The sequence below is a fragment of the Salvia hispanica genome, chromosome 1, assembly GCF_029641045.1.
Source record: "Salvia hispanica isolate PSC_SH4W2 chromosome 1, Shi_PSC_v1, whole genome shotgun sequence".
NCBI classification, from domain to species: domain Eukaryota; kingdom Viridiplantae; phylum Streptophyta; class Magnoliopsida; order Lamiales; family Lamiaceae; genus Salvia; species Salvia hispanica.
The window spans coordinates 65,103,419-65,116,524 of NC_142692.1; the positions used below are offsets into that span (position 1 = coordinate 65,103,419).

At 37.8% G+C, this 13,106-nt stretch overlaps 2 protein-coding genes across 10 annotated transcripts; one reads left to right on the forward strand and one right to left on the reverse strand.

Annotated features, from left to right (window-relative positions):
* Positions 1 to 37: 37 nt before the first annotated feature.
* On the forward strand, positions 38 to 777 carry LOC125218313 (uncharacterized). Its single transcript, XM_048119957.2, has 3 exons — positions 38 to 239; positions 311 to 447; positions 526 to 777. The coding sequence occupies exons 1-3, from the start codon at positions 38 to 40 to the stop codon at positions 775 to 777; spliced, it is 591 nt and encodes a 196-aa protein (XP_047975914.2).
* Positions 778 to 838: 61 nt separating this feature from the next.
* LOC125218307 (uncharacterized) lies at positions 839 to 8,624 on the reverse strand. Of its 9 annotated transcripts, none has more exons than XM_089058032.1 (34): positions 7,907 to 8,624; positions 7,750 to 7,824; positions 7,590 to 7,667; positions 7,405 to 7,479; positions 7,230 to 7,292; positions 7,032 to 7,106; positions 6,845 to 6,919; positions 6,677 to 6,742; positions 6,505 to 6,570; positions 6,323 to 6,394; positions 6,142 to 6,216; positions 5,960 to 6,034; positions 5,773 to 5,847; positions 5,591 to 5,665; positions 5,405 to 5,479; positions 5,216 to 5,296; positions 5,034 to 5,108; positions 4,900 to 4,926; positions 4,671 to 4,751; positions 4,489 to 4,569; positions 4,308 to 4,388; positions 4,121 to 4,195; positions 3,975 to 4,019; positions 3,828 to 3,899; positions 3,677 to 3,715; positions 3,510 to 3,575; positions 3,363 to 3,434; positions 3,155 to 3,205; positions 2,912 to 3,068; positions 2,540 to 2,647; positions 2,149 to 2,309; positions 1,711 to 2,034; positions 1,482 to 1,604; positions 839 to 1,391 (listed from the first exon to the last, which is right to left on the reverse strand). In XM_089058032.1, the coding sequence occupies exons 1-34, from the start codon at positions 8,081 to 8,083 to the stop codon at positions 1,263 to 1,265; spliced, it is 3,045 nt and encodes a 1,014-aa protein (XP_088914158.1). In that variant the 5' UTR covers positions 8,084 to 8,624; the 3' UTR covers positions 839 to 1,262. The 9 variants fall into 9 exon arrangements, with proteins under 9 accessions (XP_088914158.1, XP_088914156.1, XP_088914152.1 ...); XM_089058030.1 differs by having other exon boundaries at positions 4,671 to 4,745; positions 4,900 to 4,932; XM_089058026.1 differs by having other exon boundaries at positions 4,900 to 4,932.
* Positions 8,625 to 13,106: the final 4,482 nt, after the last annotated feature.

Here is a 13,106-nt window from a genome sequence, read left to right on the forward strand (position 1 = left end):
ATCAAACCTCTTCCTCACTCACCTCTCTCTAAACATCATGCCTATCTGCTTTCCTATGAGCAGAACACATTATGCAGAAAATGTGGTGTTTGATGAGTCCCCAAAAAGAGTGCTTATAGTAATGGACGCCCTCAAAGACTTCTCAATGGAGATTCTTGAATGGGTGCTACACAACTTCTCCTTTGATACTTCTTCCAAGATAAGCATCCTTGGCATCACACCATATCTCAATATTCCTTGTAAGTCTTTAATCATCATCATCTACTGTATCTTAGACAGTCACAAATAGTATAACAATATATGCATGCAGTGTCTACCAAGACCTGGTCTGACAAATGGGGCATGGACTTGGAGGATCTTGTGCCATTATTACAGAAAAATGAGCTCAATTTTGATTTCAAGTATCAGAAACTCGAACGACTTATCCATCTATGTCGAAAATATGGGGTGGGTGCATTAACTGTTCACTGCTATTACATTAGTACTATATTTTGATGGTTAGTATTATTAAGAGTGTGTTTGCAGGTGGTTCCAGAGATTAGAACTGAAATGGGGTATCCGCTGCAACTGCGGGTCATCGAACAGATCAGCACTTTACATGCCACACTTGTGGTATTTGATAGGTACCATGATAAGAAGCACATAGACTACTATGCAAAGAAGATCCGATGCAACATGCTGGTCGTGAACCACAACGGCAAAGCTCAACTAATCAAGAAAGTTAAATGCGATGATAGTCAAGTAGAGTCGTCGTCATCATCTTCCACCCCAAAATGACAACACAAACACAAGCACATCTATGCTGCTGTTCCAGTTCAACAATAAATCAAAGGCCATATTATGTGTTTCAACTTTCATTTCCAATCAAAGTTCACTTATTTTCGTATCTAACTGCAAATTCAGAACCAACTACTTTACTTAAACATCCAATTTTTAGCACATGTACTTGCAAAAGAAAACAACAATAGAGTATATACTGCAATTATTTTCCTCACAAATTGTGCAATGAATTGCCTAAAGCATATATTGGGTATTGAATCAAGAGTTAATATTCAAACAATTGCCAAAATCTGTACTTGACAGAGGATCACTGTCTCTACCCTCCACATATTTTTTATCTCCTTCGTTTCTGAATCTGCCAATTTTCCTCAGAAATCGAACTTTTATTTTTATCAGCACCTTTTTTCTCAGCAACCACAGCAGCTTTTTTCTCACCAATCAAACTTGGATCTTTACCAGCTTCATCTTTTCTTTTTGCACCTTCACATAGCGTCGGTAGTCTCTGATCGCATAGCTCGAACGGCATCTGTAAAGCTGGGCGAGTTGAACGGACGATAGAAAAGAATATAAGCCATCTGCTTGAAAACTTCTTCTTCATCTACAGCTGTAATCTACACAAGTAGAATACTCAACTATTAAATAGATAAATTTACGAAACAAAGTAACACAACAAGTATGATAAAGAGGTTTCAGTGCATTACTTGTGTATCATCATATCTGTACCACTCATTGGCATTCACGCGAATAAAGCTGTAGTAATGACCTGCGGCCGGTGTCTCCCCTTCATGCACTATAATAGCATAGAGCTCGTAGTATATCTGCATCTGCAAAACCAGCAAAAAAGACATTGAAACTTAAGAATAAACACCAGAACAATAAAAAGACCATCCTTTTGTTTTTTGGGATTAATAAACTAAAATAAAAACTCACTTTGTCTATACTAGTGAAAAAAGTCACTTTTCTAGGAGCGAAAGGTAGCAAGTCCAACAGAGGTGGAAACGACACATGCTTGTTGATTTTGTTGTTCAGACTGTCAAACCTCTTCAGGTGAAACGTGACAACAGGTTGAAGCCGATCCAGCTCAATTTTCTGTACTATACCTTCATTCCCACAATTTTCACAGCGAAAGTCAGGTACCATTGATACTAAATAAGCTTGCAGAGCACCAATGAGAGTGTCCGAATTCTCGATAGGTAATTGCAGGTCCCATACATCCTCTGTCTTACTAGAAGTCATACCACATGAACACATGATCTGCAGGTAACAGAGCAATGTAAATTTCAGCTTACAAACTATAACCATGCTTCATGGAATTGAGGAAAACTCTGCACATCACAAACAAAAGAGGGTGAAGAATACTGATATCACCTTGTTGACAAGACGGCCACCAAACAGTTGTGTGACTAAGATTTTATGTTCATTATCCTCATCTTCAAAATACTTGTCACACTGCGTTAGTCTAATCCATAGATGCAAAAGGAATTCATGAGCATCCGCCTGTTGACCCCATTTGAAGTGAGGTGCAAGGTCTAGCAGTTGAGTCAAAGAATCATTGAGAAAACAATCAACAGAATTGCTTGAATAAACGTGCACACAATTCAAAAGCCACAAACTTGAACAAATGATAGCCCTCAGTGCTCATTATGACAATTTTATACACAGTTCAAAAAACCAAATCTTGAAACTCGAGTTCAAGATTGAGCTCGAGTTTCATTTATTGAAACTCTGCATATCTAAGTATACGTTAAAAAAGTGATACTGCTTAAATTCTGAGCTAGTGTGTCAGGCAGATAATATTTCCTTCCTGAAGTAACACATTGAAATAGCTCTTCGAGGCTGCACTTTATACAGAACGTTTCATTGGGATCTGCAGTTGAGTTCAAAAACATTAAATGTTGATCGCCAATAACTCATCCACCAAGGAAATTACACTAAATTAGCATCGAACTCAAAGGAGAGAAGGTATATAGAAAAGGTATATCATGTATTCACGATTTTACCTCTCCATTGATGGGGAGGTAAAGATACCTCTTCAAAATGGGAAAAGGTATAATATCTTCTCAAATACCTCTCCCCTTGGAGAATGATTTTTCATGAAAAAAAGGTAAATGTGGTAGTTATATTGGTTTACCTATCCATCTACCTCTCTCCTTGGAGATGCCCTTACAAACGCACAGCACTGGGTTATTTTGGTAAATAATGGCCTCAAAAAATGGCACAGTATGCACCAAGCATTGCAAAACCGAATTCATGAAGCATATATTGTCTATATTCACCAGGCCGGCTCCCTGTCAATAATTACACACATAATTATGTACGACTAGTAACCGATAAACACTATATTGGGTTAATATTACATCAGAAAATGGCTTACTAAATGAACGAACTCAGTTGGATCATATGTATCAACATCTTCCCCATCATCCTGGCAGGAAAATCAGTTTATTAATCTTATATAATCAAATAAACACCAATATTCGGGTTAAGAAACACCAATCTTATATAATCAAATAAACACCAATCTTATATAATCAAAAGAAACACCAAATCAAGTATGAGTAGTCAAGAAAAGAGATTATTACGCTACAATATGGTTGATTTTCTATGTCCTCTTCCACAGGTGGAATAACTGTATATGGAGGCGCGTGCCGCACCTGCTTCCAAATAAAAGGAAAGCCGCAAATAAACAGATATATGTAAAATCAGAAGTCAAGAAAAGGGACCATTACCTGATCGACCAATGGCCGATCTGCAAAAAGCGAAGATGGAGCCCAAGTCCCATCAGGTTGCAGCTGCTAAATAAAAGGAAAGACACAACAGATATATGTAAAATCAGAAGTCATGAAAACAAGAAACACCAAATCAAGTATGAGTAATCAAGTAAAAGGACTATTACATAATCTATTATAGGTTCTGCTCGGCCCCCTGCTGGACGCTGCTTACAAATAAAAGGAAAGACACAATTAAACACACATATGTAAAATCAGAAATCAAGAAAACAAGAAACACCAAATCAAGTATGAGTAGTCAAGAAAAGAGATTATTACTCTATAATAAGGTTGATTTACTATGTAACCTTCCACAGGTGAAAGAACTGGAGATGGAGGCACATTCCATATCTGCTTCCAAATAAAAGGAAAGCCGCAAATAAACAGATATATGTAAAATCAGAAGTCAATAAAAGGGACTATTACCTGATATGGCCAAGGTGAAGGCCAAGTCCCAGCAGGTAACTTCTTCTAAATAACAGGAAAGACACAACAGATATATGTAAAATCAGAAGTCATGAAAACAAGAAACACCAAATCAAGTATGAGTAATAAAGTAAAAGGACTATTACATGATCTGATAGATTTTTTGCTACGGCCCCTTCTGGACGTGGAAGAACCTGAGATGAAGGCGCGGTCTCACGTTTCTGCTTACAAATAAAAGGAAAGACACAATTAAACACACATATGTAAAATCAGAAATCAAGAAAACAAGAAACACCAAATCAAGTAAGAGTAGGCAAGAAAAGGGACTATTACATGATCGGATAGAGTTTCTGCTTTGGCCAATGGCCGAGGTGAAAAAACAGGAGTTAAAGCCCGAGTCGCAGGTAACTGCTTCTAAATAAAAGGAAAGACACAACAGATATATGTAAAATCAGAATCATGAAAACAAGAAACACCAAATCAAGTAAGAGTAGTCAAGTGAAATGACTATTACATGAACGGATAGAGTTTCTGCTTTGGCCAATGGCCGAGGTGAAAAAACAGGAGTTAAAGCCCGAGTCGCAGGTAACTGCTTCTAAATAAAAGGAAAGACACAACAGATATACGTAAAATCAGAAGTCAAGAAAATAAGAAACACCAAATCAAGTAAGAGTAATCAAGTGAAATGACTATTACATGATCGGATAGAGTTTCTGCTTTGGCCAATGGCCGAGGTGAAAAACCCTGAGATAAAGCCCGAGTCGCAGGTAACTGCTTCTAAATAAAAGGAAAGACACAACAGATATACGTAAAATCAGAAGTCAAGAAATAAGAAACACCAAATCAAGTAAGAGTAATCAAGTGAAATGACTATGACATGATCGGATAGAGTTTCTGCTTTGGCCAATGGCCAAGGTGAAAAAACCTGAGATAAAGCCCGAGTCGCAGGTAACTGCTTCTAAATAAAAGGAAAGAGACAACAGATATATGTAAAATCAGAAGTCAAGAAAATAAGAAACACCAAATCAAGTAAGAGTAATCAAGTGAAAGGACTATTACATGATCTGATAGATTTTTTGCCTTGGCCAATGGCCGAGGTGAAAAACCAGGAGATAAAGCCCGAGTCGCAGGTAACTGCTTATAAATAAAAGGAAACACACAACAGATACATGTAAAGTCAGAAGTCAAGAAAATAAGAAACACCAAATCAAGTAAGAGTAATCAAGTGAAAGGACTATTACATGATCGGACAGAGTTTTTGCTACGGCCCCTTCTGGAGGTGAAAGAACCGGAGACGAAGGCACGGTCTCACATTTCTGCTTCTAAATAAAAGGAAAGACACAATTAACCAGACATATGTAAAATCATAAATCATATAAAAACAAGAAACATCAAATCAAGTAAGAGTAGTCAAGAAAAGGGACTATTACATGATCTGACAGATTTTTTGCTACGGCCACTTCTGGATTTGAAAGAACTGGAGACGAAGGCACGGTCTCACATTTCTGCTTCCAAATAAAAGGAAAGACACAATTGAACAGACATATGTAAAATCAGAAAAACAAGAACAAGAAACACCAAATCAAGTAAGTGTAGTCAAGAAAAGGGACTATTACATGATCGGGTATATTTTCTGCTATGGCCCCTTCCGGAGGTGAAACAATCAGAGATGAAGACCCGGTCTCAGATATCTGCTTCCAAATAAAAGGAAAGACACAACAGATATATGTAAAATCAGAAGTCAAGACAACAAGAAACACCAAATCAAGTATGAGTAGTCAAGAAAAGGGACTATTACATGATCTGACAGATTTTTTGCTACGGCCCCTTCTGGAAGTGAAAGAACTGGAGACGAAGGCACGGTCTCACATTTCTGCTTCCAAATAAAAGGAAAGACACAATTGAACAGACATATGTAAAATCAGAAATCAAGAAAACAAGAAACACCAAATCAAGTAAGTGTAGTCAAGAAAAGGGACTATTACATGATCGGGTATATTTTCTGCTATGGCCCCTTCCGGAGGTGAAACAATCGGAGATGAAGACCCGGTCTCAGATATCTGCTTCCAAATAAAAGGAAAGACACAACAGATATATGTAAAATCAGAAGTCAAGACAACAAGAAACACCAAATCAAGTATGAGTAGTCAAGAAAAGGTACGGGTACATGATCGGATAGATTTTCTGCTACGGCCCCTTCCGGAGGTAAAAGAACAGGAGATGAAGATCCAGTCTCAGATATCTGCTTCCAAATAATAGCAAAGACACAACAGATATATGTAAAATCAGAAGTCAAGAAAACAAGGAACACCAAATATATAAGAGTAGTCAAGAAAAGGGACTGTTACATGATCTAGATTTTCTGCTACGGCCCCTTCTGGAGGTGAAAGAACCGGAGATGAAGGCGCGATCTCACATTTCTGCTTCCAAATAAAAGGAAGGACACAATAAAACAGACATGTAAAATCAGAAATCAAGAAAACAAGAAACGCCAAATCAAGTAAGAGTAGTCAAGAAAAGGGACTATTACATGATCAGGTATATTTTCTGCTATGGCCCCTTCCAGAGGTGAAACAATAGACGAGGTCTCAGATATCTGCTTCCAAATAAAAGAAGCAAACAATAGATATATGTAAAATCAGAAGTCAAGACAACAAGAAACACCAAATCAAGTATGAGTAGTCAAGAAAAGGGACTGTTACATGATCAGATAGAATTTCTGCCACGGCCGATTCCGGAGGTGAAAGAAAAGACCCGGTCTCAGATATCTGCTTCCAAATAAAAGGAAAGACACAACAGATATATGTAAAATCAGAAGTCAAGAAAAAAACACCAAATAAGTAAGAGTAGCCAAGAAAAGGGACTGTTACATGATCGGATACATTTTCTGCTACGGCCCCTTCCGGAGGTGAAAGAACCGGAGATGAAGGCACGGTCTCAGATAACTGCTTCCAAATAAAAGGAAAGACACAATTAAACAGACATATGTAAAATAAGAAGTCAAGAAAACAAGAAACACCAACTCAAGAAAGAGTGGTCAAGTAAACGGACTATTACATGATCGAATGGATTTTTTGATACGACCCCTTCCAGAGGTGAAAGATCAGGAGATGAAAGCGCGGCCTCACATTTCTGCTTCCAAATAAAAGGAAAGACACAATTAAACAGACATGTGTAAAATCAGAAGTCATGAAAACAAGAAACACCGAATAAGTAAGAGTAGCCAAGAAAAGGGACTGTTACATGATCATATACCTTTTCTGCTACGGCCCCTTCCGGAGGTGAAAGAACCGGACATGAAGGCACGGTCTCAGATAGCTGCTTCCAAATAAAAGGAAAGACACAATTAAACAGACATATGTAAAATAAGAAGTCAAGAAAACAAGAAACACCAACTCAAGTAAGAGTAATCAAGTAAAAGGACTATTACATGATCGAATAGGTTTTTTGATTCGAATCCTTGCAGAGGTGAAATAACAGGAGATGAAGGCGCGGCCTCAGATTTCTGCTTCCAAATAAAAGGAAAGACACAATTAAACAGACATGTAAAATCAGAAATCAAGAAAACAAGAAACACCAAATCAAGTATGAGTAGTCAAGAAAAGGGGCTATTACATGATCGGATAGATTTTCTGCTACAGCCCCTTCCGGAGGTGAATGAACCGGAGATAAAAGCCCGGTCTCACATAACCGCTTCCCAAAAGGAAAGACACGAATAAACAGATATGTACTACTACAAAATAAGAAATCAAGAAAACTAGATTAAGCGGCTTACTGCATAAACAAGATTTTCTGCATCGGCCTTTTCCGTAGGTGATAGAACCGGAGATGAAGGCCCGGTCTCACATAACTGCTTCCAAATAAAAGGAAATACACAATTAAACAGATATATGTAAAATCAGAAGTCAAGAAAACAAGATTAAGCGGCTTACTGGGAGTTCAGGATGCTTAGCCAAGTCAACAACTGGAGCTATGTCGTCGTCTTCACTACTACTGCTATCAGTGGAAGAACTCTCACAATATATGAAATTCGTTCCTCCTTGATATTCAATATGAGGATAGGGGGCGAAAATCGAACTCCACGGTAAGTTGTAAAGCGCGTCGCGCATTTCCTTTGCACTCACTTCCTCCTCGGGAGGCGGGGTTGGATCGACTGGAGCAGGCGGCGTTTTATCGACCGGAGCAGGAGGGATTTGATCGACCGGAGCAGGAGGGGTTTTATCGACCGGAGCAGGAGGGGTTTGATCGATCGGAGCAGGCGGTGTTGAATCGACCGGAGCAGGAGGGGTTTGATCGACCGGAGCAGGAGGGGTTTGATCGACCGGATCCGAAGGGGTTTGATCGACCGGAGCAGGCGGGGTTTGATCGACTGGAGAAGGCGGAGTTGAATCGACCGGAGCAGGAGGGGTTTGATCGAACGGAGCGGGAGGGGTTTGATCGACCGGATCCGAAGGGGTTTGATCGACCGGAGCAGGCGGGGTTTGATCGACCGGAGCCGAAGGGGTTTGATCGACCGGAGCAGGTGGGGTTTGATCGACTGGAGAAGGCGGAGTTGAATCGACCGGAGCAGGCGGTGTTGAATCGACCGGAGCGGGAGGGGTTTGATCGACCGGAGCGGGAGGGGTTTGATCGACCGGAGCGGACGGGGTTTGATCGACCGGAGCGGGAGGGGTTTGATCGACCGGAGCGGGAGGGGTTTGATCGACCGGAGCGGGAGGGGTTATATCAACCGGAGCAGGAGGCGTTTGATCGACCGGGGCAGAAGGGGTTTGATCGGCCGGAGCAGGAGGGGTTTGATCGATCGGAGCAGGCGGTGTTGAATCGACAGGAGCAGGCGGTGTTGAATCGCCCGGAGCAGGAGGGGTTTGATCGACCGGAGCGGGAGGGGTTTGATCGACCGGAGCGGGAGGGGTTTGATCGACCGGAGCAGGCGGTGTTGAATCGACCGGGGCAGGAGGCGTTTGATCGACCGGAGCAAGAGGGGTTGGATCGACAGGAGAAGTCGGGGTTGGATCAACCGGAGCAGGCGGTGTTGAATCGACCGGAGCAGGAGGGTTTGGATCGACCGGAGCAGGAGGGGTTTGATCGACCGGAGCAGGCGGTGTTGAATCGACCGGGGCAGGAGGCGTTTGATCGACCGGAGCAAGAGGGGTTGGATCGACAGGAGAAGTCGGGGTTGGATCAACCGGAGCAGGCGGTGTTGAATCAACTGGAGCAGGAGGGTTTGGATCGACCGGAGCAGGAGGGTTTGGATCGACCGGAGCAGGAGGCGTTTGATCGACCGGAGCAGGCGGTGTTGGATCAACCGGAGCAGGCGGTGTTGAATCGACCGAAGCAGGCGGTTTTGGATCGATCGGAGCAGGTGGTTCAGCGGGTTTCTTTTCACCCGTCATTTCGGAATCCAAGAAGTCGAGAATTGGGAGATATTTTTTGCAGAATTTGGAAATGGATTTGTGGAGAAGGAAGGTGGTGTGAGAGAGATAACTGCTGTTGAATGTAGAGAAAGGAGGAAGTTACAAATTCTGTTGAAAAGCGAGGGAAATTTTGGGATTTTGAATTCAGTTATTAATCTGTCAGAGTCAAAGTTGGGCGGATTCTAGAGTGAGAATTTACATGGACCGTCGATGACTACTACTGTAATTTTGCATGAATGCCGTTGATAGTATTAAATATGAATATATTGTGTTACGTAACTTAAATGAAATATTATTACTATAAATTTTTATTTTTTTCATTATTAATTATCCATTAATGACATTCATTGACACTTATTCGCTAACTTTCATAATAATAATGCTTTAATAATTCTATTTTTCCTTAATTCGTTTGCATATACAATAGAGAATTCCTCCAGATTTTGTCGACAGATTTGGTGAGAATATTCCGACAAGATGCAGGATAATGCGAGGGGAAAGAGAGATGAGCTGGGAAGTTTATGTGAAGAAAGTGAATGATTGTTGTTGGAAATGGGTTGGCCTAATTTTGTACTCCCCCCGTTCCTTCATAGTTGAGGCGGAACTTTTCGACACGGAGTTTAAGAAATGAATGTTGAGTGTGTTAAATAAATAGATAAAAAAGTAACAAAAAGAAAAAGGTAGAGAAAATAAAGTAAAAAGTGAATAAAGTAGAGAGAATAAAGTAAGAGATAGTAAAGTAAGAGAGAGGAAAAAATTACTATGAAAGGAAATGACTCAACTATGAGGGAACTTCCTGAAATGGAAAAATGACTAAACTATAAAGGAACGGAGGGAGTACAAGAAAATTCCCTACAAGATGGTGATTTTTGTGATGTTCCTCCCCCTTTTTATCTCTTCAATCATTCCATTTCAATCGTTTTTCTTTGTGTTCTCATTATATTCATTTTGTTTTATTGATTTTTGAGCGTTTGTATTTATACACACATTTGTGTTCTGACTTTGCAATGGCGGGATGATTTCGAAGATGGAATTTTTAATTCTTATTTTTACAACTTTAATAATTCCGTGTGTGAATTGTGAACTGCATATGCTTTTATGCTCTGTTTACCTTATTTTTTCTTTTAATATTGCTACTCTTAATGGTTGATCATGGTTGATCATCAATCATGTTGTTTATATTGTTCTCCTTGCAGGTCTTTATTGTGGAAGTGATGTATGTTTTGAAGTGTCAAGCTTAATTATGTGATTGTTTTTACCTTTTCTTCATGTACTATTATAAAGTGTCAAATGTATAAATTTTTCATGTAGTACTCTATATGAATATTAGGTTAGTGGCAACTCTTATGCATTTATTTTTCTTGGACATGGTATGGGTGGTAGATGCGGGGTATGTTGTTAGGGTATGCAACCAGTTTTTTTTTGTTTTTCGGCTAAATGCATGCATATTGATATCGGTTGTATATTCCATGCTATTTTGCTGTATTTTTATTGATGATTTTGATCAATTTGGCTATCTTCTAATATATATTTATATATTGTTTTTATTGACATGTGTTTGTGATTGATCTTTTGTAGTATGAATCTAAAAGTGATTTAAATGATACGTGATTTGTGTGCAATTTTTGGTTTATAAACTTATTTGGTTATGAGTTTTATTTACAATAAATTGCTATTGTATAAATTTGTGATTTTAGAACTTGAAATAATAATATTATTTCTCATTTGGTATATGTGTTTTTTTTTCTTTATTTGATTTTATATTTTTTAATAATTATTTTTTATTTTATATAGTTATGATTTCAGATTTCATGATATTTTTATGAATTTATAAAATTATTTTACAGTATAAAATAAGTTTAAATAAAAAAAAATGGGTCGTGCATCGGGCACGTGGGTGATAGTAGTTAAAAGATAAACTTCAAGATATTTGTAAAAATTTTACATTCTTTATCAGGATTTAGGATTACATACTCATACCAGTTTTTTTACTTTCTCTACTAGAATTTAGGATTACATACGCAACTAGTTGGATTTTAGTAATTGGACTGCCACAAAGATAATGGACCTCCAACATTTGATCCATCAATCTATATATCACATGGGCCTCTTTTAAATGCCCATGTAAATGTTATAAACATTTGGGAATAAAATTTTGGTTTTGGGTGGCTGGTTGGCGAAAAGGGTGAAGAAGGAACGGTAGAAAATAATGGCGGGCTAATATCACAAAAAAAATTTAAAAGTTATTACGAATTTAAATAATTTTGAATTTTTTCCACTTGCAAATCCAGTTACATTTCCTCTGTTATAACATCACAGAAGATATGGTTACCACTTGAAAAATGATATTAATGTGATTACAAAGTCACTAAGAAGTTAAAAACTAGATATGATTATCTGTCTCATTTTAATATACATTTGGATTTATCATTAGTGGAAAAATTCAACAACTATTTAAGTTTGTGATATTATATGTTAAGTTCAAAGTTCGTAGAAAAATACAAATTTTTAAAAATTACATGATATTTTTTACCTACATTCAAATATTGAAAAACATGTTGCCATCCCATTTATCTTATGTTATTACATTAGGCCACATTACATAAGATATAATTATCACTGAAAAATGATAGTGATATAATTATAAAGCCCTTATAAGTCAGATATGATTATCCATCTTGTTTTAATAAAATTGAATATTAATGTATAAGAAATAAGATAACCATATCTAGCTCCTGTAAACTTTGTAATCACATCATTTTCATTTGTCAGTCGTGACCATATTTTGTGTAAATATAGGAACGACAATCTTAATAGATCTTTGTATAAATCAGTTTGTAATGCGAGTACACAACACAAATACCAAATCAAAGCATACATCATTATTTGTTTGACATTTTTGGGACCCCATAGATAGTGAGTGAGCCCTGGGCCATCGTCACATATGCTAACCCACTCTAATTTGTCGTTTCGGGTCGAACCACTAATATAAAAATTACAAGAAGTGGTGGCATAAGAAGAAACATAAAGTGTGTGTCGGTAGAATGGTTGATGTCTGAATTAAAGATCACGAGTTTAAGTTCACCATGGTTTAGACTTTAAAATTTACGTATATTTGTCGATAAAAAATAGAGGGGAAGAAATACACAAATTAATTACGGGAGATTTACTTAAAAAAAAAAAAAAAAAAAAAAAACCGTAATGTTTTGAGTGTTTAATAGACTGTTTCGATTATTAATGATCTGATAATTAAGTGGACGCCACGTTAATATTATTGAGCGCGACAATATATGGTGCACTATGAATAGCAAACTAGATATCGTACTACAACGTAGTGCATAGAGCATGAAATCAGCCATATATAACAAGTCCAAACTAATACAGTAACTCTTAATTAACACATCTATATTTACGAATTATGCACGCCTAGTTAGTGTGAAATGAGAAATATTGTAAATTGGAGATTGGACAATTCGAGGGTGTGTGATTTTTGATAAAATGTTTATAGATAATAATCTTGTGAAAGAAAAATATAAATTAACTGATGTAAACTAGCTATTTATGTAGAAACTTACTTCTTTCCTAAAATTGCTAATTTTTTAAAAATAAATTACTCCTAATCTCACAATAGGAGTGACACTTGGTGCGGGCATAGATTTTAAAAATGTAAGGAATAATGAGTTAAAAAAATTAATAGAATATGTGATCACTTTTTTTT

Excerpts from the sequence above, each read along its gene's own strand:
- LOC125218313 (XM_048119957.2), top strand. The coding sequence starts at position 38 with ATGCCTATCTGCTTTCCTATGAGCAGAACACATTATGCAGAAAATGTG. Across the intron at positions 240-310 it reads ACCATATCTCAATATTCCTT|TGTCTACCAAGACCTGGTCT; the intron begins GTAAGTCTTTAA and ends ATATGCATGCAG. Across the intron at positions 448-525 it reads ATCTATGTCGAAAATATGGG|GTGGTTCCAGAGATTAGAAC; the intron begins GTGGGTGCATTA and ends GTGTGTTTGCAG.
- LOC125218307 (XM_089058016.1), bottom strand. The coding sequence starts at position 8,083 with ATGCGCGACGCGCTTTACAACTTACCGTGGAGTTCGATTTTCGCCCCC. Across the intron at positions 5,666-5,772 it reads CAAAAAATCTGTCAGATCAT|ATATCTGAGACCGGGTCTTC; the intron begins GTAATAGTCCCT and ends ATTTGGAAGCAG. Across the intron at positions 3,435-3,509 it reads ATCGGCCATTGGTCGATCAG|GTGCGGCACGCGCCTCCATA; the intron begins GTAATGGTCCCT and ends ATTTGGAAGCAG.